Here is a 26,215-nt window from a genome sequence, read left to right on the forward strand (position 1 = left end):
CACTTTCTTTGGTAAGAATACACTCTCTCTTGCTGAGAAGTGCTGCCAGTCCTAGAGACTTGAGTGCTTTTTCCCTGTGTCCACACAAAATTGCCCAGGGGAAGAGTTTAGTGCTCTAAGTGCCTCTTGGTGCACTTTTTTTTTATAGGCTGTAGACTATTCACTGAGGTTTCTGAGACAGAGCTTACCTTGAAGGAAGCTGACAAGCTTTGGGTGAATCAGGTTCTAAAAGTAACACCAATAGGTTTTGGAATCAAGTTCCACCATTTGGCTTCTGGTTTTGCTTTAGGAAGTACCACATGGTAAAGATTAAAAGCAGTGAAACATACTGTTTTTCTCTCTTCCCTGAAGAAAAGATATTATTCTCACATGACCAAATCACAGTAGATGTCTTTTTTTCCTTCAGTCTGATTTATTTAGTAGCATACACACTTCAGAGTAACAAACACTCATCCAATACAGTCAATGTCAGCATTGCATTGTAGTGTTCAGAACAGATGCATGTGGATGATACAGGCCATTTGATCTCAGTACCTTAAGAATAACAAATAATAACAACAGCAATAAAAAAGTAGCAAAAGCCCTCTGAGATACATTGAAATCTTTCCCTTTAACAGGAACTGGATCAGATGTTAAGTGAATACCTCCCTGTACAAAATTTAGAGGAATTTAGGTTTTACCACTTTGGTTAAATTTCAGCCAAATTTATATCTCTGTGGGGCCTCAACATCCATAACTTTTAAACTTATCTGATCTATCTCTGTGAATTTTTTTCTATATTGCACCTTCCTCCAAAGAATCTCACAGCAGCTTGCAGGCACTAATGAAGGAGAGCCTCACTCCATTGCCACGAGGTAAGTAGGTCTATTCCCATCTGTAAAATTGGAACAAAACAATGCCTAGGAGAGTTGTCCAAGGCCAAAAAAACCCAAGTCAATGATGAAGCTGAGGGAGAGAAGTCCTATTCCTACTTCTTGATTCACACAGGAATGCAGCAGTTACAGCACTGCTGCATCTGCCTAGTGTGTTTAAGGACCCTGGAGTCTAAGTCAGAGGTCATGTGTTCAGCACCAAAGTGGCTCTAGGACAGCATCTCTGACCCTGCTGTGGAACCACACATAGTCAGTGCCTCCAGAGTGAGGCCTTCTCTCAGCAGATGCATTAATGAACAACATTCTGGACTTGCATGTGAACAAACTCCTTGGTTACCAAGCATCAGCTCCCCCTGTGTTACATGCCTGTGCACGTGCACCATGCCAACCCTCTGCTAAATATAAGCTTATTCAACCCAACTTACCCCACAGTGAAAGAAGGCCATGCTGCTTCCTCACACTAGCAAGTGAGTGTTCATAGACAGGTGCTCTGGGCCACCTGATGAGAAACAAGGAATCTAAAACTTACCCTCAGTTTGCTCCTGAGCGCACAGCCTCAGGTCCTTAGAGCTCCAGTGCTCAGCTGAAGTCCTACACTTGCAGTTTGCTATGAAAAGCTGCCTCCTTCTCTCCATCCCCATAACAGCAAGAGATAATTGTGATTTCTTTCTTTCTAACCCCCTAGCAAGACAAAGATCCATTTCAAGACTAACATCTTAGAACTTACATCATCTAGAATGAGTATCCAGATCAGTGTCTGCTATAGCAGAGATTTTCCTTTTTCCCTGACCTTTCCAGCTACTGCAATGGAACAAACCTTCTCCATGTTTTCTCCCAGGACCATGTACTGAAAAACCAGCCAGGGGCTACTAGGAGTTGTTTTCTTTGAAACTATTGATAACGCTTTGCTTCAGTTCTCCCTTAGAACTGGACAGTCATTCTAAAAGTTTGTCTTAAACTCTCAACAGACATTTGAGCACCAACCTCTACTGTTTAGATCTCCTCTCCAGAAAATAGTTTACATTGGTGCAGAAGATCCACATATGTGGTAACAGAAGAAATTTAACTCTGAAGATTATTTAGGCAAACAACTAATTGACTTCTGTCTTTATCTTATTTCTAACTTTAATAATTATTTTTAGTTATGGTAGGACAGCTTGCAATTGCAGTCTCATAAAAAAAGCAATGTCATTGAAATCCTGCCTATCAGACCTATTTATATGCTAGTGTCCTTAGGCATTGCTATTCTCCTTAGGCACTGCTATGCATGGCTTACCTGCTGGCTGCAGAAAACGAGAAATATTTTTTTTAACTGTATGGAATTCACTACAGATTCATTTGTCATCTCACAGCAGTTCAAAGGTTAGGAGGCATCTAGAATGGTTTCATCTGTGCTGTCACTTCTAAAAACCTAATGTAAACACTCTGAAACTTCTAAGTGAAAAATTCATTAACATACTACCATAAATATAAAACAGAGAAACTCTGGGAGGCCACAGAAGTTGTCTGAATTTGCAGTGAACTGCAAAAATAATTACCAGTTTCAGACAACTTCTGGTTTAAGATGTAATATTTCCCCATATCATTACTTCCTGCAGAATACCTACTCTATGTCATCTAACTTTTACATCACAACTGAGCTTCAATTTTCAATACCCCTGTTTTAAGTTTATGAAAAAGTAATTAAATCTGACTGATCTTTTAGTACGCAACACACTTTAGTGTGTTACACAAAGTAACTCCTTTTAGAAATTATTGAGGTCTGTCCAACTTTAACTACAAATATTGCAGATTTCATTCCAGGTCTGCACTCTATAGGTTGTTTTGGATTTTTTTCGCTTACGATTTCAACTATTATTGAAACAGCAGTTTCCCAAAAGTATAGTCATCTTCATCCAAAGTTCTCAGACTCTTTCCTGAGCACAGGAAACCAACAAAAGACAGGAATTTCTGATCAATGTGCATTACTACCTCTAGATGTTGAAAGGGCTTTAACCATCAACTGGTAATGTAACTCTTATCTGCATTGTAAAAACTACACCACCCTATTATTCACGTTAAAACCTGGCATGTGAGTCAACATGTGACTAATGATAGTATTTATATCGCCAGCATGTAAAAAATTGTTCCAGAGACTAGAGGCAACCACCAGAGAAGGTATGTGAAGCCATTGCAAGAAAACAATTCAATCTTTCTTGATTTTAACCTAGAAGCTGAATTTTCTGTGGCTGTGCTTGGGTCACAGTAGAATAATGAAGAACAGATCACCCTGTGATTCCAGATAGGGACTATAGGATGAAATATATTGACATTCCTCCACCCAAACTGCATGGAGTTAAGAGCTGATACCTTGGAGGAAGGATGCCTGGGAATTATCTCATTATTGTGTAATGCTGTGAATGCAGAAACACAACCTCCCTGATTGCTGTGCCACTTTATATGCCTAAGTGGCAGCATCATATTTGAGAAGAGGGACATGGCCAAGAAGTCACGTGCATTTAGAGACAGTCAAATCATGATCATAAGAGATCACACTGGTCGCTGACTGCTAGCGTGTGCATGTGTATAGGGGTTTTATCTTCAAAAATAAACAAGCCTTGGGAAAAAAAAACTTAGTTCCCTGACTAGTTTGTGAAAGATCATTAGTGATTTTCAGAGTTGCAGTTCAGCTGCAAGAGGCCTAACTCTCCAACTTAGCAACATACCTAACAGCCCACCCAGCTGGAATGTTTTTGGAGACAATAGGCTGCTGTTCTCTACCTAGAGTGTTTGTAATCTCCTGAGCGGTGACAGAAAAAGCCAAGGCCTTTCTTGGATAGAGGCAAGGCTAGGGTAGGGAAGGGGAGAAATGGTCAACAGCAGTTAGCCACATCAAGTCACTATAAACTGCTGTCTCTCTTTGCTCCCAGTTTCTTGTGATTAACACCCATTTGCACCTTGCTCACTCTGTAATATAATGTAGCAGAAGTTGCTGGTCCAACCCATAGTGTACACAAGAGGACTTGGAATTAGAGAGGAAAAAACACAATCTGGTTTCAAAACTATGCAGTTCCCTGAAAAATCATTTTTCCTGCCCTGAGTTCCCAAGCATTTGTCCTGGTTCTCTAAGAAGTAATTTATAGTCCCATTTTGCCAGAAATCATAATCCTTCTGGCTTACCACACAGACCTCTTGACTCATGCTGGTGTAATTCCCAAGTATGGAGATCTTCATTCTCTGAGGACCAGTCTCAATTTCATCTGGTGCAATACAGACCAATCTGGAATGATTCCTTTAGGTTCATAGAGGGCTGATGCAAAGTAACTTTGATCACTGACTGCTGGGTTCTGGATGCAGCTCCCTCTGCACTGAAAACCTCAGGAGTTTGGAGTTAAAGGTTTCCTTCTAACTGAGTTTCCTTCTACTTCAGTAAAGCAGAAAGTTACAGAGAAGCCCTGCAAGTTTTGTGCCTTTCTCAACTCATCTTTCAGTGATGCTTTCCAAGATGCCAATCAAATTGTCCAATCCCAACAAGTACCCATCCTCCCTGTTGCCTTCTTGCCAGGGGATCCTGTGATCCAGTGTCTGCCCATCAGGAAGAAGGGTGGTCTTTCCAAAATCGATCAGCCACACATTGGCATTCCCACTGCCATCATGTACAAAAAGTAGTGAACTTCCTACAACCTGGAAGACAGATTGAGACAATCTAGTTAAAAATACATCTTCAGCCCTCCCCCACCAATTAACACTTCCTGCTAAGAAGATGATCTCCTCATCTCACCTGTGACCCAAACAACTTTTGGGCTGCACTTATAAATTGATGATTTAGATGCCCCAGTACAAATGGGAGGGTAGATAATAAATGGGACTCAGCAGAAAACAGGAAGAAAAGCAATTTTTCATCTTAGTGTCAGGTCTTGATTTGAGCAATTCAGCAAAGGCCAATAACTCCTTTCAAAGACACATCATGACCCATGATTAACAAAAATGTCTCTAGTGATAAGGGAGCATCAACAAGATAAAATAAAATATCTAGTCTCAAAATCTCGAGCTGTTAACAAGCAGAAAATACAATGCTAATGATGCCTTCTGCACAGCAAAGCACACAGAGAACACAGACATCAGAATTAAATGGTATTTCAACATAAATCCATTATAAGTAATACAGCCTTCATTGTCAAGCTATAACTGAATGCTACTGTACCAAATGCAAACTTCCATGATGCCATTCCCCTGTAAATTCCACTGGAGCACATCCAGGTTAGAAAAACCATATGAAACTGGTACTAATCAACTACTCCATGCAGTGGTCCAGAGCTATAAATGCTGGGATGTCATAAAGACAGGAGGATTTACTATTCCTTAACTAGCTTAATCTCCTGTATCAGTGTGGTGGAGGCTTTGTGGCATCTGTGTTGTAAACACGTATTAGCTTTCTTCTACAAAACTCCTTCTACTGATACAGCAGGCTGTTCTGAAGTACACCGGAATGACAAACCAAGAAACAATGCACCTTCAGAGCTTTGCAGTCACTGCTCACCTCATGTCGCTTGAAGAAGTCTGAGGATTCCAGAATGACATTAATTTCCTGCAGACGTTTGAGGTATTTTTTCTGGAAGAAGAGAAAAAAAGCCCAAAACAACCCATAAACATTTCCTTGAAAACTGAATAATCTTATAAGAGTCAATATAATTAAGAGATCATATTCATTTTAGGCTAGAGATCCTTCAAAACAACAGGTTCATCACTTGAAAGTCAATCTGAAAATACATTTCAAGCTTTTATAGTGAATTAAAAGACTGGAGTTCATCTGCTGCATGTGTTACACCAGGCATACTTATCTCTCTTGATTTGGATGTCATCAGGCTTTCTGCAACCACTTTTTTGTTGTTGTTGTTGTTGTTAATTTTTTTAATAAAGAGAAAAGGTTTTCAAGGAATTAAAAATCTTCCAGTTCCCCAAAGTGAAAAGAAAGAAATTGTGTTAGAGAAACAAGGAGCTCCAACTATGGTGGGGGCAGAGGGGGGATAAAAAGAATCAAGGCCTAATATACAAAGTTCTAGTGCAGATTTTTAAGGCTGCCCTGAGCTACCAGGGACACTCCTCCTGCAGGGCTACTCTGCCTTCATAATGGCTTCTACACTGCAGCAAAACATTACAGCCTCCTTTGAAGTTCCAAAGACAAGAGATGTGTTATGCCATCTACCACATGCCTGTTGCGCTACCCATGGATTAGCACACAGGAATTCCTCTTTGAGATGAGTTTCACACATGGGAACACAGCTAGTCACCAATCTCACTTCCTACCTCCACACTCTGGTTTTATCTTCTCCAGACTGAATTCCCAAATCACAAGTTTTCCTGCCAACACAATCCTTGCTTAGATATCACCCATCTAATGCATCTAACACCCATGACTGAAGCTGATGGCAAGCCACAAGTTAGTTTGAAAGACATTTTGATAGCATGAAGCATTTGGGGTCAACTCATGGCAAGAGCAGATAAAACTGGTCTCAGTCAACTTCGCACAACCCACCAAATCCCCATGTCCACCCCATCTCCTGAGAGAAACTGGAAGTCAAAACCACTTACCCCCTTGGTATTCTAATTCCTATTTCCTGTACCAAAGAAAGCATGGCCCTGGAGCAAGAGCATTGGTCCAAGATCAGTGCACCTGAAGAGCTCAGACTCACCAGAATAGTTGTGTTGCCCTCAATGAATTCCGCAAAAACCTGTAGAACTTGCTCCTGCGTCTTCGTTGTTTTGAAGTTTGTGTTACATGTTCCATCTGCCTTCTGCATAGAAGCCACACAGAGAGAGATTATTTATACTGCACTCATATCATTCCCCTCATCACTCAATCCTCTTGAACGAGCAACAGCTCAGCCCTCGCTAACCAGATGAAAGTAAGCAGCTGAACAGGAAGAGAAACCAAGCAAGAAGAAGAGAAGAGATACAAAAGCTGATTGGATAGCTTTAAATGGCACTGGCAGTTCATTTCCTGTAGAGTACAAACAACAAAAAAAGAAACGATTCATGATATTACCAGCTTGCAGGAGGGTTTTCTCACATCAGTGCTAGCAGTGCAAAGTTCAGTGGGGAAACCACAGAGACCTCTTTGGTTGTACTCTTGTCTGGCTAGAGAAACCCTGGCTTAGGGTGTGAGGGAACATTTCCAAAACCAATTTTACTAGTCCTTTTAGTTTGGGGGTTTCTTTTGGGTTTTGGTGTGGATTTATTCCTTGTTATTTGGGTTTTCTGTTGGTGGTGGTGGTAGTTTTTGTTGTTGTTTCAGTTTTTCACTGTGAAATCAAAGAATCACAGTTAGGATTCAGTTCCAAATGTACCTTTGAACATATAATGTGACCCAGAAGTCACAGAACAGAAATCTGTTGCAGACAGGAACAACCTGGGATTCGCAATGCTAGCAGTGACAAAGCAGGTGAATGAATTTTGTCAAAGGACAGTGCAGGCATGCTTGTTCCAAGTGTGTCCTGGAGAAATTCAGAGTATTTTTGTGCTAGCAGTAAGATTCAGTACAGAAGCATCCTGCTACTGAAAAAGACAAGTATTTTTATGTGCTTCTGGAGCTACAAGCAAATAAGAGCAGTGCATGAATTGGAGGTATTTGTAAACACAGAATATATGAATATGCATGTCCCCAAGAGCATCCCTGTTTCAAGAGACACAAATAGGAGATTTTAGGATATGGGTGTAAAATACAGCAATTATTAAAATTGGCAACAAAAATCCACTAAAAGCCTGCAGGAGTATCAAACTGTTTTCCTCTCCATTGTTTCAGTCCAATCCCTCATTTTCATTGTGAGTAAATCAGCAGGTCAATGAAATATGTTGTCTCCTACATGTTAAGTCACTACACCAAAATGCCAAATTCACTTAGCAGGTGAAACACCATTTATTCCACAGCCGAACTTCGTTTCTAACACATACATGAAAAACACTCAATAATGCTAAAACTCCAGATCTCTCATGCAAGAGAATTTTATTCCAAGGCTGTTGGACAGACACAAGTGCCACATGTCAGCCTGATGAGATGTGCAAGTTATGCCAGAGCAGTTCAGCAGGTAGGCAGTGAACGTTAGAAGCCATCTGATCTGATGTGGGATAATACTCAAGAGCACAAAGATATTTGAAACTTCATCTCGTACCTCTTCACTGGAGCAAGGCCATTTTAAAAATAAATTCTCCCTATGCTGCAGATTCTAGAGCAATGTCTAGAATAGCTGCTTGGTGTTTGTTCCCTTTCTAACCTTTCGTGTCTGGACAAACTAGTTGCTTGCTTCCCTTTTTAACACTTTTATGATTTTGCTCCTTTCCAGTGGTTGGGAGGAAACATGATTACTGTCTGTCTTTACTTGCTGTAAAGAACATCCAGAGTTTGAATGGCGTCACCCCAGTATTGTAAACCACGTTGGCTCTGCATGTACTTGATCCTCAGGAGGCACTTGCCTGACTCACTCCTTGAAGTCATACCTTTGCTAAGGACTCCACGTACACTCCTGCAGGGCAGAGCAGTCTGTCACACTGGCTCATGGGCCAGTTCTTATTAGATGTGACAGTGACGTGGCTCTCCAGAGGGCAAGTGTCACAGCTCCATAAAACAGTGCTATTCATCTTAAATCATGGGGTCTTGCTCAGAGCCCTCTGCTGACTTCCCTTAAAGGGCGCTGGGTTAACTTCATGGATTCACAAAGATTTATGAATCTAATCTGATATCCTCCTGGGAAAATGGCTATCCCTGATCTACAGCTAAAGGAATCGTACCAAAGGAAGAAGTAACTTTTCAAACTGCACAGATATTCACTGACAGAATGGGAAGACAGAAATCCCAACTCTCAGCCACAGGCAATAGCTTAGTATTATAGAGAAAATGTTTGCAATGCCTGGCCTTCAGACAGCCTCTGCCAGACAGGAAATGTGCATTTGGAATCAGGCAGGCACAAGATACTGAGCAACAGGTTCCAACTGTAGGGAAACCAAATGGTTCCGATTATTTTTGATAGGAAGAAAAGGGACAAATCCCATAAATAAACTTGACTTGATTTCAGAGATCCAGAAGCAAGGCAAGGATAAGAAATGGAGCAACCCAAAAAGATACCCCATTATTGCAGGAGTGCATATGGTGAATCAAATCTTATTTATCAGCAGCCAGTTCACAGAAAGGTTTATGATTTCACTTTCTTTGCTTTTGCTTCTTATTCAAGCAGCCACAGGGCAGGAATTACCAAACCAAACATACCTCATCAGCTAACTCCAGGAGTTACCAGTCCAGTCAGGGAGAACATCCCCTTGTTCCCATCAACCACTAGCAGGCACCACTGACTTTTACAGGCTTTCTTACCAAAATGGGGATCCCTGCAGAATGGCTTTGCTTTTCTGCAAAAATACAGAACTGGATGTACAGTTCAGCTTCAGTGGAACAGTGCAGGCAGTACTGACTACGTGTATTGCCTGAACAATTTAGTTTCTGCCACCTTTTCTCCATCTAAAAAAATTTCAAAATTATACCTACATTCCTCATAACCAACACAGGGAAATAGAGAGAAAGGGAATGTGCTCCAAAATATTTCCTATACTTAGTCAAGAATTAAGTATTCTTTCTGTGCACAGTTACAGCAGTGTCTCAACAGAGGGAAACACTACACAGTGTGTGTCATACTGCTCCTACCTCTGACAAGAAACAAATCCACAAAGAAAAGCCAGGAGGTTTGTCTGAAGCACCCATGTTCTCCTTTAGCTCAGTTACTCTTTGGGATTGTACATCTTCACGCATCAACTATCTTTCCAAGAACACACATGAAAACTCTCAAGATCATCTGGGTTTCTGATTCCATTACACAGAGGAGCATACAAAGACATAAGCTGCACAGGAATAAAACAGGTATCTTTGTAACATTATTAGCTGGCTAAAGGGCAAGGCAGGATCCTGGGTTCTGGCTGGACTGGAGCCAGACCATCTACCATCCAGACAGTTCCTGCACAAGGATGCCTGGCTCTAACAGCCAGGAGTGGGTGGACAGCACACAAGGGGCCAGCAATGCACGAGTTTGGAGCCCCAGTTCCAGTATCACAGCAGGAGAATAAGGAAGGGAGAAGACACAAAGCAAAGAGAGAAGAAAGAGGTATTTAAAGAGCCTCTGTTCATCAGCATCACCGTCTTTTATACCTTATTTCTATGTGTTTGAATTGTGACATGGAAACAAAACTAATACAGGTTCTGGAGTGGTGCAGTTGACACACCTGAAGGATGGATGCCACCCAGAGGGACACAGGCAGGCTCAAAGGGGGGCCCATGGGAGACCCATGCAGCTCAAGTGCAAGTGTGGCACGTGGGTCAGGGCAGCCCCAGCACCTATCCAAGCTGGGGCACAAACAGATCAAGAGCAGCCCTGCCAAAAAGGACCTGGGAGTGCTGGTGAATAGGAGGCTGGACATGACCCAGCAATGTGTGCTCACAGCCCAGAACACCAGCTGTGTCCTGGGCTGTATCCAAAGCAGCATGGCCAGCAGGGCAAGGGAGGGGATTCCACCCATCTCTTCCTCTCTCATGGGACCCCACCAGCAGTGCTGCATTCAGCTCTGGGGTCCCCAACTTAGGACAGACATGGACCTGCTGGAGCAAGTGCAGAGAAGGCCACCAAGTTGATTAAAGGAATGGAAAACCTCTCCTATGAGGAAAGACTGAGCAAACTGGGTTTTTTCAGCCTGGGAAAGAAAAGGCTTTGGGGTGACCAAACTGTGGTTTTCCAGTACCTGAAGGCAACCTACAAGAAAAATGGAGAGTGGTTTTTTACAAGAGCAGGCAGTAACAGGACAAGGGATCCTTTAAAAGGGGGAGTAGGTTTAGAATAGGTATTAAAAAAAGATTCTTCACTGAAAGTGGGGTAAGGCACTAGAACAGGCTGCCCAGAGAAGGTGTGGGTGCCTCATCCCTGGAATTTTTCAAGACCAGGTTGGATGGAGCTCTGAGCTGTCGGATCTCAAGATTTCAGTCCTGAGATGCTGAGCCTCCGAGACCATCTTGGGGGTCTCGGGAGTCCTGGGATGGTGCCAGAAGTGTCTGGTGGCTGGACTTTAACCCTACACAGGAGACGACAAGGATGAGGGCTTTACCGGGTGAATGGTGAAGGGATTAGCTAATTAGAGGATGAGACACAAGGTTTAGGATTTATGTACAGGGGGGTTTAGAGGAGTAAGATGGAGGAATTGGGGTGTGTCCTGTCCTCCTCCTTCTTCCTCCTCTCCTCCATCTTCTTTGGCCACGGTGGCACCTTTCTATTGGTTATTACTGAGAGTACACCGAGTTATAACAATAGATGGTATTGGGGAAAAATGATAAATATTGTATACGTCATAATGGGTATAAAGATAGGTGCCTGCCCCGGAGGGCAGGACAGTGTGCCCATGGCTGACTGCTGTGCAGATCTCTGTTTGGCTGAAAGAACATCTTTTAGATAAACAATTAATAAACATAAAACCAGAAAGAAGAACTGAAGCCTCTTCTCGTCCTTCGATACCCGGGCTGCCCCAAGGCCACCTCCGGGCCACCTCCGGGCCTCCCAGGCCCCTCAAACAGCCGAGATAAACCGGACACTTGGCGTTCCCTGGCTGGGCTCCACCACCAAAACCTTTCGGGGGAGACAAACCGGACATTTGGCTTCCACTGGGTGAGCTCTGACCACCACAACCTTTCGGGGGGGCACCACCACCTTCAAAGCCCTGAAGAAAAAAGAGAGAAGAAGAAAAAAAAAAAAAGCCAGCAGAGACTGCAAAAAACCAGCAGTCACTGAGAAATCCACCTCTCAGTTTCTGCCGAAGAATATTCGTAGCAGAACAGCCCGGACTGGAACCAGAAGGCGCCCTGGGTCCACCTCTCGTGATCTGCTGGACAGATCGAGACGTCCAGACTGCTCTGAACGACAGATTTGGTAAGAAAGCCTGAAAATAAGAACATGGGGGCACACCTTCCCAGGAACAACGGGAAATTTTGTCCACCTTATAAGGTGTGACACAAATATACACAAAAAAAATTTATTAGCTCTGGCCTTAAAAGGCCGAGAGGAAAACCCCCGAGACGCACCAGACGTCCGGGGGGGGGCCCTCAAAAGAGGGGGGAGCAATGCAAGACTCCGGAAAAAATTAGCTCTGGCCTTAAAAGGCCAGGAAGAAATAACCCCGAGACGCACCAGACGTCCGGGGGGGGGACTCTCTGAAAGAGAGGGGGGAGCAAGGCTCCAGGAAAGAAAAAATTAGCTCTGGCCTTAAAAGGCCGAGTGGAAAATGCTCTTGGAAAAAAAAAGAGCAAGAAATATTTTTAAAACACCCGGTCCCAAAACCCAGAAACCCTGGGAAACTCCCAAAAAGCGTCCAAAAAGTCCAGAGAGCATGGAGGACTCAGGAACAGAGGGGGAGAGCAGGGGGGGGAAGAAAAAGGGATCAGGGGAGGCGCTTTCTCGCGGCGGCGGAGCAGGCGGGGAGCGCGGCTGAAGAAAAAACAAAAGACGCGTGTTCAGATACGGCTTTGCTAAGCTCAGGGCCGGGGGGTGCAGCGGCCCCGGGGGCCGGCAAGGTAGCAGAAACGCGCGCGGCGGACAAAACTCGCAAGAACCCGGGGCAGAAGTCACATGCCAGCGCAGCAGGGGCGTCCGACATGGGCAGCGGCATTAGGGGAATTGCGCAATCCCAGAAAAGCTGCGTGAGACGCAGGGGGCGCGCGGTTGTGACGCAAAAAACCCGGGACGCAGATCGGAGCGAGTCGCGGCAGAGCGCGGGTGCAGGCGGGAGCGGCCGGCACACACTGACGAAAGGCCACACACACACACAGCGTCGGAGGAGGAGGAGACAGTCAGGGGCAGACCGAAGGGGGAAAATTCAGAGGCGGAAGAAAAAGGGAGAGGAAAAAATTACCTCGGGAGAGACACAGAGCAGCTCGGAAAGCACGCATGCGCCGAGCGCGGGCGGGGGCGGGCCAGACCCCCGGTGACGTCTCAGGCGAGGAGGGGCCCTCTCCAGACTTGGTGCCTTTGGTAAAAACCCTCGGGGTCCTAAGCCTCTCCCCTCCTGGGGAGGCTTGTGTGTTTTCTAACCCTATTGTCAGTTGAATCAAAAACTAGGTAACCCCTGAGTGAGCTTGCAGACAGCAACAATCGCGGAACAAAGAGGCAGTTGTCAGCAGAGCTACAGCATCATTTCGTAACAAGTCTGCAACTATCCAGCGATTTTCCTCAACAAGATATAAGAAGAAACGAATACTCAGACAAAAGTCGGGACTCAGACTGCAAAGGACAACTCAGAAGAGAAACAAGAGGAACGAAAGACTCTGGGGGGGTTTTCTCTTTGGGGTCTTGAATATTTCTGTATAAGAACGAAAGACTGGGAAGTTTTCTCCTTAAAGTCTTGAATTGCAATGAGCAATGGGGTAAATTTATCTATTATAGGGAAAACTGACAAAGGATCATATATTGATCAGCTGGTAGATTTCTTTGACATTTCTCCCATTTGGAGAAGAATTTTAAGGGTAGGATTTTATGTTTTAATAGTTTAGGATTTTATGTTGTAATAATTCTTCTAGTCCTCATCCATGTCGTCCCAGATGCCATGAATCGGATTGTAAAAGAGGTTTTCTTAGGGCAAACAGAAGGGGGAGATGTCGGATCTCAAGATCTCAGTCCTGAGATGCTGAGCCTCCGAGACCATCTTGGGGTCTCGGGAGTCCTGGAATGTTGCCAGAAGTGTCTGGTGGCTGGACTTTAACCCTACACAGGAGACGACAAGGATGAGGGCTTTACCGGGTGAATGGTGAAGGGATTAGCTAATTAGAGGATGAGACACAAGGTTTAGGATTTATGTACAGGGGGTTTAGAGGAGTAAGATGGAGGAATTGGGGTGTGTCCTGTCCTCCTCCTTCTTCCTCCTCTCCTCCATCTTCTTTGGCCACGGTGGCACCTTTCTATTGGTTATTACTGAGAGTACACCGAGTTATAACAATAGATGGTATTGGGGAAAAATGATAAATATTGTATACGTCATAATGGGTATAAAGATAGGTGCCTGCCCCGGAGGGCAGGACAGTGTGCCCATGGCTGACTGCTGTGCGGATCTCTGTTGAGCTGAAAGAACATCTTTTAGATAAACAATTAATAAACATAAAACCAGAAAGAAGAACTGAAGCCTCTTCTCGTCCTTTGATACGCGGGCTGCTCCAAGGCCACCTCCGGGCCACCTCCGGGCCTCCCAGGCCCCTCAAACAGCCGAGATAAACCGGACATGAGCAATCTGCTCTACTGCAGCACAGGGGTTGGAACTACATGATCTTTAAGGTCCATTCCAATCCAGTCCATTCTATGATTCTATGAAAGATAAGTGAGTAACAGGTAGGAAAGAAAACAGCTAAGGTTCTACTGCGGCTGTAAGGTAGTATCCTAGAAATGGTACAGGGACACAAATTTATCCATCAAGAATAAAGAACAGCAAATGAACTTGGCTGATGGAGAAATTTCATTTTGGATTGCTCTGGCTTTATTCCAGCTCCATCTAAACTGGATCTCATCATGTATTTAAAAGGAAAAATGGTTTCCTTGATCCCAAGAGTATCTAAGCAAATGCTTTTAACATGCCTTGCCAATAAATGTAACTGCAACAAAACCACTTTACTGTGATTCACTTAGAATAAATATGTATAGTTCCTGGATAAAAAAAGTAATTGCATGCAGAGAGGGAGTTAATATTTCTGTTCTGAATTCCTCCTTACAGTCTCATTTTCATTCTATCTGCACTGCATACCTCCCTGTGTCCTTCCTGTAAGGTCTCTGTAGTTGATTCAAATATGGCTGATGTGTATCTGAAGCTTAAATTCATTGACACTCTCTGTTGCAATTAGAATGAATGCTTTAGAACTGCAATAGAGCGAACTCTGTGGTTTCAGCTAGCGCATTTTCACATGATTCTTTGGAAAAGCTGGCTACTGATGTGCACAAGCTTGTTTGATAAATCAAAAAAGTTTAGTCTTGAGGAACAGGCAGAGGTGAAACATTTACCTTAATTCCTTCAATCCTGAAGCCCAGGTTGGCACTGGAGCTGATGGTTTCTCTCCACTGCATGTACCGGGGTTTGGTGACAGCGTGCTGGGCGTTCTCTTCAGCCGTGGGAGCAAGAGGATCCACTTCAATCATTTTCTTGTACATGTCCTTACGCAGCTTTGGTTTCTCTCGTGCCTTAGTCAGCTCTTCCTCCAGGTATGTTCTGCAAACATCACATCCCAACACATCCTTAAGGACTTCCTCAACATTTCTTTTTACAGCTCACAAACTAGCCTCAAGAAACAACAACCAGGAAAATAAGCCTTATCATTGCCCCAGTTCTGCATATGGGGAAACCAAAGTACACAGAGCAATGACTGGCATATTTAGTGTACACAGTACACAGGCATATTTAGTGAAACAGCCCCAGGAATCAGGAATTCTAATTCACTTCTTGTTCTAACTATACCGTTACTTGCTGTTACAAGTTATGATTATTTCCTGGTTACAGAATAGAAGAAGCTGAATTCCCACTGTGCCAAAAAATAGAACTGCATTTTCAAAGGACAGGTAGGAGAGATCACTTATAATGAATTTTTTTTTAAAATAGGGCTATTGAAGACTTACTGCATTCTCTCTCCTCAAAAAACTTTAAAACAGTCATGGGTAATTTTTTTAGGCCTCAGTTTAAGTTTTACTTAACGCACCTCAGTGAAAGACAGCGTCACTCTTCATACAGAAAAAACTAGAGTAAAGCAGATTATCAGAGTAGTTCCAAACCAGAAGAGGTAACTAAGAACAGGAAGGTGAAGAGACACAAAACTCCTGCATTTTGCTCTTATCAATCTGCTAACCTGGTAGCCATTAGAAAGGCACTATCCATGTTTTCTACATTCCACTGGATTCCTAAAGCCTGCACTTTGTCAAGTGCCTGAAGTCTACTTTCTTCATCACAGCTTAACAAACCAGGAGATGATGTCACTCACTGCCAGAATGTCACCTATTTTCAACAAAATGTGTATGTATTGTTGCAAATACTTCTCCTATTTCTTCTGAACGTATCAGTTCAGAAGAACTGCTACATCTAAGTAATTTAAATTTTTGCATCTATTTGAAAAGGCATATCTGCACTCCTGTAAGTAGAGTAACTAATTTATGACAATAACTCCTGAGCATCTGAGCTGACATCCCAGCTGACAGATTACTATGACAGCTCATATTTCTTTGTACTGTTACCTTACTCCAGGATCTCAACAAATCCCTATCTCTTTGTTATACAGTAGTTATATAAAAATATTTAGATAGTATTTTTGATGCATTCATTTTAATCACAGACAATGAATGGAAAAGAAAGTGAGAACCTGGAGAACAAAGAGATAGCAACACCTCAAGATGTCAGAGTATGGAAAAACACAGTCAGTCCTGAGCAAATGGTCAACTCTTTAAAGAAAAGATCAATACCAGCAAAGACTCATTCAAGCACTGGAAATGGGCTTTCACACTGGTATTCCATCATTTGCATTGGGAGATGGAAATTTTACTTTGTGAGGCTTTCTGAATTGCTGCAGACACAAAGATTCAATGAACTGGCAGTGAATAAGTCATGTCATTTTTTCCCATGTATTATCAGGCCATTTCAGAAAAACTTTCTCTTAAATCCCCCCTGAACATTTCTTGATGTGGATAGTTTTTGAGGATATAGATCAACTAGTTTCCAGAATCCATGTACAAACTGGCAATAATGGGACATATTGTCCTCAGGTTGTCCAAGGTGAGCATGACCACATCTCCCCCTTCCTTCAAAGCAGAGAAAGTACATTCTCTTTCATTCACCCCACCTGATCCCCATCTTGCAGTCCATCACACTTGGCCCTTCAAAATCAGTGAGCAAGTCATCCAGCTGGATGTAGCTCTCGCCATCTCTCTCCACCACGCCATGGAAGCAAGGGACGCAGGAGCGTAGTGGATCCTTCATCAATCGCTCAAAACACTCCTTTTCATTCTCTGAGAAGCGTTTCAGAATCTTCCCACTATCAGCTGCCTTGAAATTCCCTGAAAAAGAAAATCAAACACTTGCTGACAAGATTGACAAGCAAAAGAGAAAAATCCCTTCCCCCACCATTCCAGTTTCATCTATCTCAGTCTCATAGCAGCACTTAAAGATTTCCCCTGAAGAAAAGAGATAAGATGCTTTCCATAAAAAATAAAATAGGACGAACAATTGTTAGCAGTGAAAGTCCATTTGGATACTTTCCCATGTCAGAATTTATGGCTTTAAGGAGTGCAGTTCCTTCAGGCCTTTGGGCTGTTTGGATTTTTTTCTATGCTAATCTTTGCTAGGTTATTAAACAGTACTATACTTGCTAAAATGCACAGGAAGAAGCCACGAGCCAGAATTCATCATTAATCCTCTGACAGGCTATTTTAAAGCTGCATAACACTGCCAGCACTGGCTTTGTCCTTAATCCTCACACAGGGTACGCACACCTGCTGAGCGTGTCCAGACAGAGGCAGCACATCAATCAGTGATACTTAAAGAGCCAGAACCAGGCAGAAGCCAGGCACTGCCCTTTCCCCACAAACACACACACACTCTGTGACTGTGCCTGCGCCTGCCTGCAGGTATTGCCTCTCCTCTGGAAACCTGCTTATCTGCTAATGCCCTGCAGGTACAGCCTGGAGGGCGAAGTGCTTTGTACAGCCCTGTGTCTGAACGCTATCCAGGACAAATGACATCTGCAGAGGCCACAATTAGCAGTAATCAGCCTCCACCTGTCTGGAGTTTCCTATCTTTCCTATGCTCTCCTATCCTTGCAACCTGCCAACAGTGTCTAAGGAAAGTGCACGTTTCATTCAGAGGCACCCTTTAATTGAGACAAAATAAAGTGGGCACCAAAGTAGGAGTCTCACTAACCCTGGGGATAACACTCAACCTTTACCACAGCGGGATCCTTCAGCCATTGCAAACTGGTTCTTCTCTGACAAATCCCAGAACAGGCACTGCCTTGGCAAAAGGGCAAGGCTGGTAACAGCTCAGGTTTTAGTTCAGAAAAAAACTGTCATATCAGAGAAGAACAGCTGCAGAAAGGATGGAGCAAACCCAACCACAGAACACTGCTAAAAGGAAACTGGAACAGTATCTCTCCTAATCAGCTTCTAATAAACTCTTAACTCTCCTCTTCCACCCCACTATGTGAGTCTCCAGAAGGGTGATGATTACATGACCAGTGCCTCACTCCACACAGACAAAGCAAACTCCACACTTCTGTGACAAAAACTGCATTAAGACTGGGTCATCTTGGCACTTTGTGTGATACAAATCAGACACAAGAACAACACTGTGCAAAATACAGTTACTCAATTTCTAGGGCTCAGTAGATTTCTCAGCAGAGCTTTGAAGTGCACCATATTAGGGCATCAGCATACACAGAGGTGGTTCACGTACTGCATTACAGCACGATGCAGCGTGGGTGCCTGCCCACATGTGTACTAATAAACCCCCACCAGCACTGCACAGGAATTATATGAAGCACGAGAGACACAAACCCATTGACTTCTCTTTGTTGTTTTTTTGCCTTACAAATGAAACTAAGCCTCCATCAGGAGGACACCTACCAATTTTTACAGACACAAAACTAGAACCAACCAACTGAGCTGCTCCTTGCACTGGTACAGTGAACAATGACAGACTCACAATGCAAAAACCTGGTCAACAAGGGAATTTTCCCATTTGTTTTCCACCCAAGGACTTACATTCAGATGAGGGGTTTGGAGTGGTGTTAGAAACACTGTCCTTTCCAGGGCTGAAGCACATACAGGCATGGATAGTAATCCTTCCCCCTAGAGAACTAACTACTGGCTACTCAGTCAGGAAAAATGATCCCATACTGCAACCAACAGCACCAGATAGATTAGGGCTTTAGCTCCCCAACCTCAGATAGACTAGGGCTTTAGCTCCCCAACCTCTTGTGTCCCTCTAACAAGTATTTTACACATATCACCTTACAAGCCTGGCCCTTCTCCAGAGTCTGATCATTGCTTCTCTGCTGATTTCTTTATTCAGGTATATCACTCCCATTTCCCTATCCACACCACAACTGAAATATGTTTTAAGTCACAGATTTGTGTGATATTGCCTGCTTCCTTTTCACCTGAAGGAAGGAAGTAAACAGAGGAAGACTGTTCTCCATGCTGCAGTCATCCTCACTCCAGAGACAAACACACTGAAGATACCCCTCTCACCTGTATGCCCAGCCAGCTGCACCCATGAGTAGCGTTTCTTGAAGGGGCTGATGACTGGTAAGTTAACCATGGTTTTAATTGTATGCCATGCTTTTTTCTGGAAAAGAAAAGAAATCTTAAGTTGGGCAAAAGCTGAAATCCTGACACGCCACATTGAATTGTTCCTCACTAATGTGTAAGTGCTCCAAGGTGGAACCACAAAACAAACACTATCATCATTGTTGGAAAATTATGCACACAAACCCAAGAATGGACAAATAAAGATAACGTCCTGCCATGCACAAGAAAGCTGCCTATAAGGAGGGGAAAAAAAAGTCATAGTGCACGTCACAGGCCTGTTCTTAGCCACACCTCGCCCTCCGTGTGTGAGTCACAGAGTATGAGGACAGCAGATGCTGAATGAACACACACATGCACACATACGCACGTTTAAGTTTCCATGAGACACGCACATAAGCTGCTTGTCACTGTCAGCAACACTTCCTTTCCTAGGGAACTTCAGCCTCACCTCATGATTAGCAGCTTTCCCCAAGTCAGCAGGTAAATCCTACTGGGACACCTGCACAGAAAGTGCATCTCCAGCTGGACACCGAGTTCACCCAACTCCCTCAGCACCCACTGACAGCGTGCTGTAGAATCTACTCCAGGTCATGAATTTTCCTGCTCCCTCCCCTCTTTCCCAATCCTGTTACTTTTTAACAAAGCTGGGCATTGCTCTGGCAACCTTTGGCTGCAGCTGTCTGGGTACCGCTGCAGGCAGACAGGGAAACAGAACAGCTGCTCACAAAGAGCAGCTGAGGGCTCTGTCACAAAGGCAGGGGAAAAAAAAAGCAGAAAGTGAAAAAGTCTCATGCTCTGGAACTGAAACCCAGATGGGAGAGAACTACAGCCCACCAGCGTTCATGTTACAGTTGGAAGGATCCCAAAGTGCTTTACAAACAAGGAGAGCAGGCTCAGTTCTTCTATCACTAGAACAGAACACCCTGCTGGAGAAGAAAAATGGAGCTGCATTATATTTATGGCATGACAGTTTAGTGCTGAGCAGGTTTTGTAGAGATCAGGTGTAGCTGGGGATGAGACAGCACTTACAGAAGAGTTCATCAATGGTTCAATTGGAAATCACCAAAATCAATGGGAGGTATTAATGATGCTGAAAACAAGTTTAGGTGCTTGCTGATCGACTGGAAAATACACATTCAAAACAATTGTCTTCTCTAGCATGGATATTGATCTGGAGATTTAGATGCTTAGGATAAGTAATTTTTATTGTCTTCTACACTCTAAGTGTAAAACAGAAAATATGAAATTGCAGGAAATGATACACAGGCAAAATGTTGCTCTCCAGATCACTCTCTGACCTGGCCATGCTTCCCCAAACTTATTAACTTACACAATATTTCTTATAAGGTATCCCCCAGCAACACTGGTCACCGTGTGAGGGCAAAAACCTGCAGTTATCTTAGAATGTATCAAGAACATATATGAACCACAGACGCAAGTGATTTTTTTTTAAGGATTTGCCCTCACAAGAAAGTTTTAAGTAATGCTTCAAATTAAACTGACATAACAACATAATTGCCATATGAGCATACTTACTCTGAAATGAGATTGCTTCTGTCTATTAAACTTTGGGTTTTAATGGAGTTTGAGCTGAAATTAATTCACTCTTAGTCAGATATGTTCCCCATACTTTTGAAAACATACTGTGCCAGTGAAAGGAAGCATCCAGAAAAAATCCTGGATGTTTGAGAATTATGAAGACTCAGTTGCACATAAAACTCCACAGATGTTACTAGCTCTAGCTAAACTCCAATTGCATAAATAACTTCTGCAGGTTCATATGCTATATTATTTGGATTTAATATTTTTTTAAATTTGCCTTAAGCTGCTCCAAACTGCAGCCTTGCAGTGTTGAACAGTGACTTGTGTGTATTGCAGACCCAGCTACTGCTCTGTGAGGATGAGCGAGACTCTTCAAAACCACTTAAATATGTCCATAGCCTCCTTCTGGAGAAAAGTGCAATGTAAATACTGCTTTTCAAGTAGCAAAGAAATTATTTTTGTCTAGTTTATTTGTGAGATTTCACTGATAGCAGAAGCTCTTCAGGCTGCTGTGCTGTTTCTACTTCAGAAGGACAGAATCCCAAGTTATTTAAACAATAGTTGACAAAACCCCATTATTATGAATTAAAATGACCTCTTTGAATATAGCCCCTGCCAAAGATTTAGTTTTTTAAGATTCCAGACCAGTTTTCAGGGCAACACTGGTTTTTCCCCAACCCTTAATCAGAAGTCAGCATTGCTCCATAACTCTGCCATAAAGACCCCCCCACATCATAAAGTTCCACTCCTAACAAACTGCATCCTGCCTCCCAGTGACTCGTCACACTGCTGCACGCACCGCTAACGAGAGGCACAGATCCTCAACGAACGCACACCAACTGTCAGTGCAACATCACACTCCAGTGGCTCTCCTGCCTCCTCCCTCCCACCAAATGCTAAGAAGATGAAGCTTTTATTTGTACTGTGGGTGTGAAGGAGAGACAATGGGCCAAATTCAGCCCAGCTCCAGGGGACTTTGGCTGCTTAGGTTACAGCTGCATTGGATAAGGATGTTTAAGCTACTCATCCAGTAAACAGACACTGACAATTTTTATTTACCTTTCTTAATTTTAAATAATCTCTTCACAAACCTCTCCTCCCCCTCAAGATAAGGAAAGCAGAAGGCTAAAGCTAGGAGGGAAAGGATTGCCTTCAGATGTGTCCTGTGGGGAGTGTTGCCATCAGCAGGGGTTCAGCAGTTTCACTTTCCTCTACCTCAATTTCTAGTCTCCCAGCTCACTCAACCCAGGGTACAAATTGCCAGGATGCAAGCAGGGCTGCATGCTGGTAGAGCAGTGGTGTGAGTGGGAAGATGAAAACTTTGTGTGCTTGCTGTAGGAGGAATCATTCTCACTTCTATTTCTAAAGTAAGATCTCTTCTTCTTTGTTAGCAATGGCATTATGTGCTTTTCAAATCACTGCTTTATGCTGCAATGGCAAAGAGGGCTTCTACCACTGCCCATCTGTATCTGCAGTCTTATCTCCCTCTGCTCCTGTTTCTTCTGCTAGTCTTCCTTGATATTTTCTCTGCCTGGGTTTCTCCAAGACCTCACTTCTTCTAGAATCCCAGGAGAAACTCAGGCATCTCTGCATTCAGGATTGTCTGAATTGACATCACTGAAGCTGTTTTATATGCCTCAACATGCTCAAGAGTTTTCCAACAGTAAGAAAGGCATTCCAAAAGAGTCAAGAAGCAAACCTGAAAAATATTAACACACTTAGACTCAGCACGTAAATGACTCGATGTGAACTTTAACTGACACATGATATAAACACCCCTGAGCAACACACAAAAGGTGTGGGGCACTAAGGAGGGAAAAGCAAGTTTTCTGCCAGTGGGGCAGACCAAGTGACAGTCTGTGCCATGGCACGTGTGCCCCTGGCAGCAAATGGACAAAATTTCAGGGAAGAGAAGGGGAGAAGCAATTAATGCAATGCAGCCACAGTGCATGCAAAGGAACTGTGGTTTGGTATCTGATCTGCTACCTGGATTACTCTCTGGACTCACTTTCCTAAATTTAAAGCACAGCACACATCCATGCAGCAGATGTGGAGGCCTGCTCAGTGCACACACAGACAAGATGCTGCCTGGGTGAGCTATTCCCCACCTGCTCTACCCTGGATAAAGGTGGCTGCTGCCATCCTGTCTGTCCTTTAAGGGAGAGCAAAGGGCAGTAACCAAGCACCACTGGTTTGTGTGAGCCCACATTTCTCCAGGCCTTTTCACATGATAAGCATGCAACTTCACACACAATCAGTGTGCAGAGGCCCAGCCATGATGAGCCTGCACAAACACACCAGAGGATGTATGCCTTGCCTGAAGAAAATCCACTGAACTCTGGGAGGTATTTCATCCATTTGAGGGAGTTTGGCCTCAGACCCCACTGTCCCCAAGAATAAATCTCCAGGAACTGCCAGGCTTTCCTGAAGCCCTCCCATGACTGCAGGACAAGAGCTGTAACACCCTAACAAGCAAGCTCACTGAAGAGATTAGTGCAAACTCCCTGAATTGGATAGGGCTTTTTTAGTTGCTACTGTTGTTTTACAGGCAGCACAGAGCAACTAGCACGTCTCTGAGCACATGCTGAATTCCTCAGGAACAGGAGAACCACTCTAATTCCTAAAGACAACAGTGCATAGGGACCTGAACACTCCTCTGCTGTTCTATGGAAAAATAAATAAAATCGCTCACTTATTTAAGGGTAAAAATAAAACAATAATATCTCAGTTCTGTGAATGTCTGAAACACATGTAACTACCCCCAAGCAAGAAATAACAAACAGGTAACATACATAAGAATTTGTTTCACTTAGGAATTTCAGCAATTACAATCATTAAAAAATTCAGTCACATCTAAATTAGGAAGCGTTGGGGGAATAAGAAAAACCATTTCTTCAGAAAAATGAAGTAATTTAGCTTTCATAATTCTGGCATATTACTTGAAACTATAATGAGTTGAAGAACAAAAGAACACTAAAATTCAATATAAATCAACAGGGTCTTTAAAAATATCCATGACTCCATCAGCAGCAGAGTGGAGGTGTAGTTTCTTGCCTGAGCTGGTAAATCATCATGGAAATTCTGTTAGGCAAGTGTAAACAATGACCACTGAATCATTTCACTGGGTAAATTTCAGCCATTTCTTTACCCAAGATCCTGTTGTCTTTTTTTGCCTTTGTTTTTGTGCATAATACAAAGCCTACATAAGAAAGCTATTATGACAGCAAGAAACAAAAGGATAATGAGAAATTTTTTTAGAAATCCTTTTTTTTCCTAGAAGGCTTTAAGAAAGAGTACTTAATTGTCAGTCATCATTACCTACTGTTCTCTTAAAGTCTTTACATCATTTAGGCTAAATTCTGCCACTCTGGGACATGGGGGCTGAAATCTAATCTGTAATGCTGGTTGCCACTGCCTACTCAGTGTCTCACCAACTCCTAGAAGGAACAAAGGTCCTCCACAGGGACTTGTAAGGAGTACAGAAAACTATAATTATCAAAAAGTTACTATGTGCATTTCAGAACAATCCTGTAAGAGCCATGAGCCCAAAATGCAGGAGCACTGAGCAACCCCTTGCCCAGGGATCTTGGCCAACACAGTGAGCAGCGGGCACATGAGAAGGTGATAAGTGCTGGCCTCCTTTGGGGCACAGTAACCACAGCAACAGTGTCTGGAAATGTAAAAAATGTCTGGGAACTCGTCAGACCAGTCAATGGCTGGAACTGCCTTCTATGAGGCCCAAAAATAATACCAAGAATTACTAAACTGGGTATCAGCTATGACTTATCCAGGCACAGAATTAGTCATTCTCCAGCGGCTCACCTTTCTGCTGGGCTGGCTTTTTTGCTCCTCTTCTCTTCCTTCCTGGTCACACATTAGCATCCTTACTACTCTGAGTGACACAACAAATCCTTGGGAGGTCCACAATATTACACACAATATTACTCACACAGGTGGCTTAAGTATCAGTGTGAGCAGCTGGTCACTTTCTGTTCATGACTGTTTCTTTTAAACACTGTATCTTCTACAGTTTTATTATTGCTTCACAGAATGGGTCGGGTTGGCAGGGAGCACCATGGGTCACCTGGCCAACCTCTGTGCCCAAGCAGGGCCATTCTAGAGTACATGACTCAGGATTGCATCCAGATGGCTCTGGACTATCTCCAGTGAAGGAGACTTCACAACCTTGCTGGGCAACCTGTTCCAGAGCTTGGCCACCTGCAGAAGTTCTGCCTCCTATTCAGGTGGAACTTCCTGTGCTTCAGGTTCTGCTCACTGTCTCTTGTCCTGTTGCTGGGCACCACCAAGCAGAGCCTGGCTCCATCCTCTGACACCTTCCCTTCAGACACTGATAGACATTGATGAGGTCCCCTCTCATTTTTCTCTTTTTGAGGCTGAGCAGGCCCAGCTTCCTCAGCCTTTCCTCATAAGAGTTGCTTCAGTCTCCTAATCCTCTCCAAAGCCTTTCTCTGGACCTGCTCCAGGAGCTCCACGTCTCCCTTGTACTGAGGAGCACAGATGCAGCCTCACAAGGGCTAAGTAGAAGGGTCAAATCACTTCCCTAGACCTGCTGGCAATGCTCTTCCTAATGCATTCCAGGGTACCATTGGCCTTCTTGGCCTCCAGTTTTACTTTTTATGTACACTTTTTTTACTTTTATATACATTTACTTAAAATGTTTTATAAAACCTCTGAGTTAATTTTATTTACAAAACCCTTGACTGCTTTATTTCCCATAGTTTATTAAAACTGAAATCAGTTTGAAGGCTAATTTGTTTTCCTAATTATTTATGCCATTTTATTAAATTATTTAAATAATTCAGAAAATTAAAATATATTTGTTCTCTGCTTTCACTACTACTGTTTGCCACTTTATTTGAATTGGCTTTCACCTGACATATTGGACCTACACAGGTAAAGAATTTAAATGTAGGTCTAAAGCTATTAACCGTATTATTTTAATGGACTAAACCTAGCTGAAACAAAACTTTCTTTTCATCTGTTTCAACACAGTCAATACCTGCCACTACTATAAAAAGCTTTCATGAGAAATAATTTTGAGCAAATCACAACCAAGAAAATTAGTGGCCTAATTTAATTACTGATTAATTAGATCTGCTTCTTTCTCTGAATGTAGTCAATAACAACAGTAGTATAATTACAACCTACTAAAAAAAAAAAAACCCACATAACACTTAAGCAAAGTATCTACTGCTTTGTCAAAATCACAATACTCTACCAAGACAAGTTGTTATAAGCACAGTTTGCCCAAACCAAAGACTGTTCCACAGGTGAAGCTTCCCAGCAGCCAGCTTCAATGGTTATTAGGGATTTCATTTTCTCAAGGAGTATAGTTCTAGGACAGTTCACCATATGGTTTCAGTTCATGGAGAGAACTGAGGATCTGAGTGATGTTATATAAGAAAAAAAAATTTAAAAGATAGTGAGAGTTGCTGAGCAACACAGTATCTTTCCGGTTAC

General features: G+C 43.1%; 1 protein-coding gene across 2 annotated transcripts in view; it reads right to left on the reverse strand.

The window, feature by feature from the left end:
- Positions 1 to 378: 378 nt before the first annotated feature.
- ITPKA (inositol-trisphosphate 3-kinase A) overlaps positions 379 to 26,215 on the reverse strand; it is a 42,853-nt gene continuing 17,016 nt past the window's right edge. For both annotated transcript variants that reach the window (XM_064714038.1, XM_064714037.1), the window contains 6 exons: positions 19,133 to 19,229; positions 16,729 to 16,942; positions 14,909 to 15,113; positions 6,545 to 6,646; positions 5,392 to 5,463; positions 379 to 4,535 (listed from right to left, as the gene is read on the reverse strand). In XM_064714038.1, coding sequence (XP_064570108.1) covers positions 4,332 to 4,535; positions 5,392 to 5,463; positions 6,545 to 6,646; positions 14,909 to 15,113; positions 16,729 to 16,942; positions 19,133 to 19,229 — 894 coding nt within the window. In that variant the 3' untranslated portion in view covers positions 379 to 4,331. The remainder of the gene's footprint in view (positions 4,536 to 5,391; positions 5,464 to 6,544; positions 6,647 to 14,908; positions 15,114 to 16,728; positions 16,943 to 19,132; positions 19,230 to 26,215) is intronic.

The sequence above is a fragment of the Zonotrichia leucophrys genome, chromosome 5 (assembly GCF_028769735.1).
Source record: "Zonotrichia leucophrys gambelii isolate GWCS_2022_RI chromosome 5, RI_Zleu_2.0, whole genome shotgun sequence".
NCBI lineage: Eukaryota > Metazoa > Chordata > Aves > Passeriformes > Passerellidae > Zonotrichia > Zonotrichia leucophrys.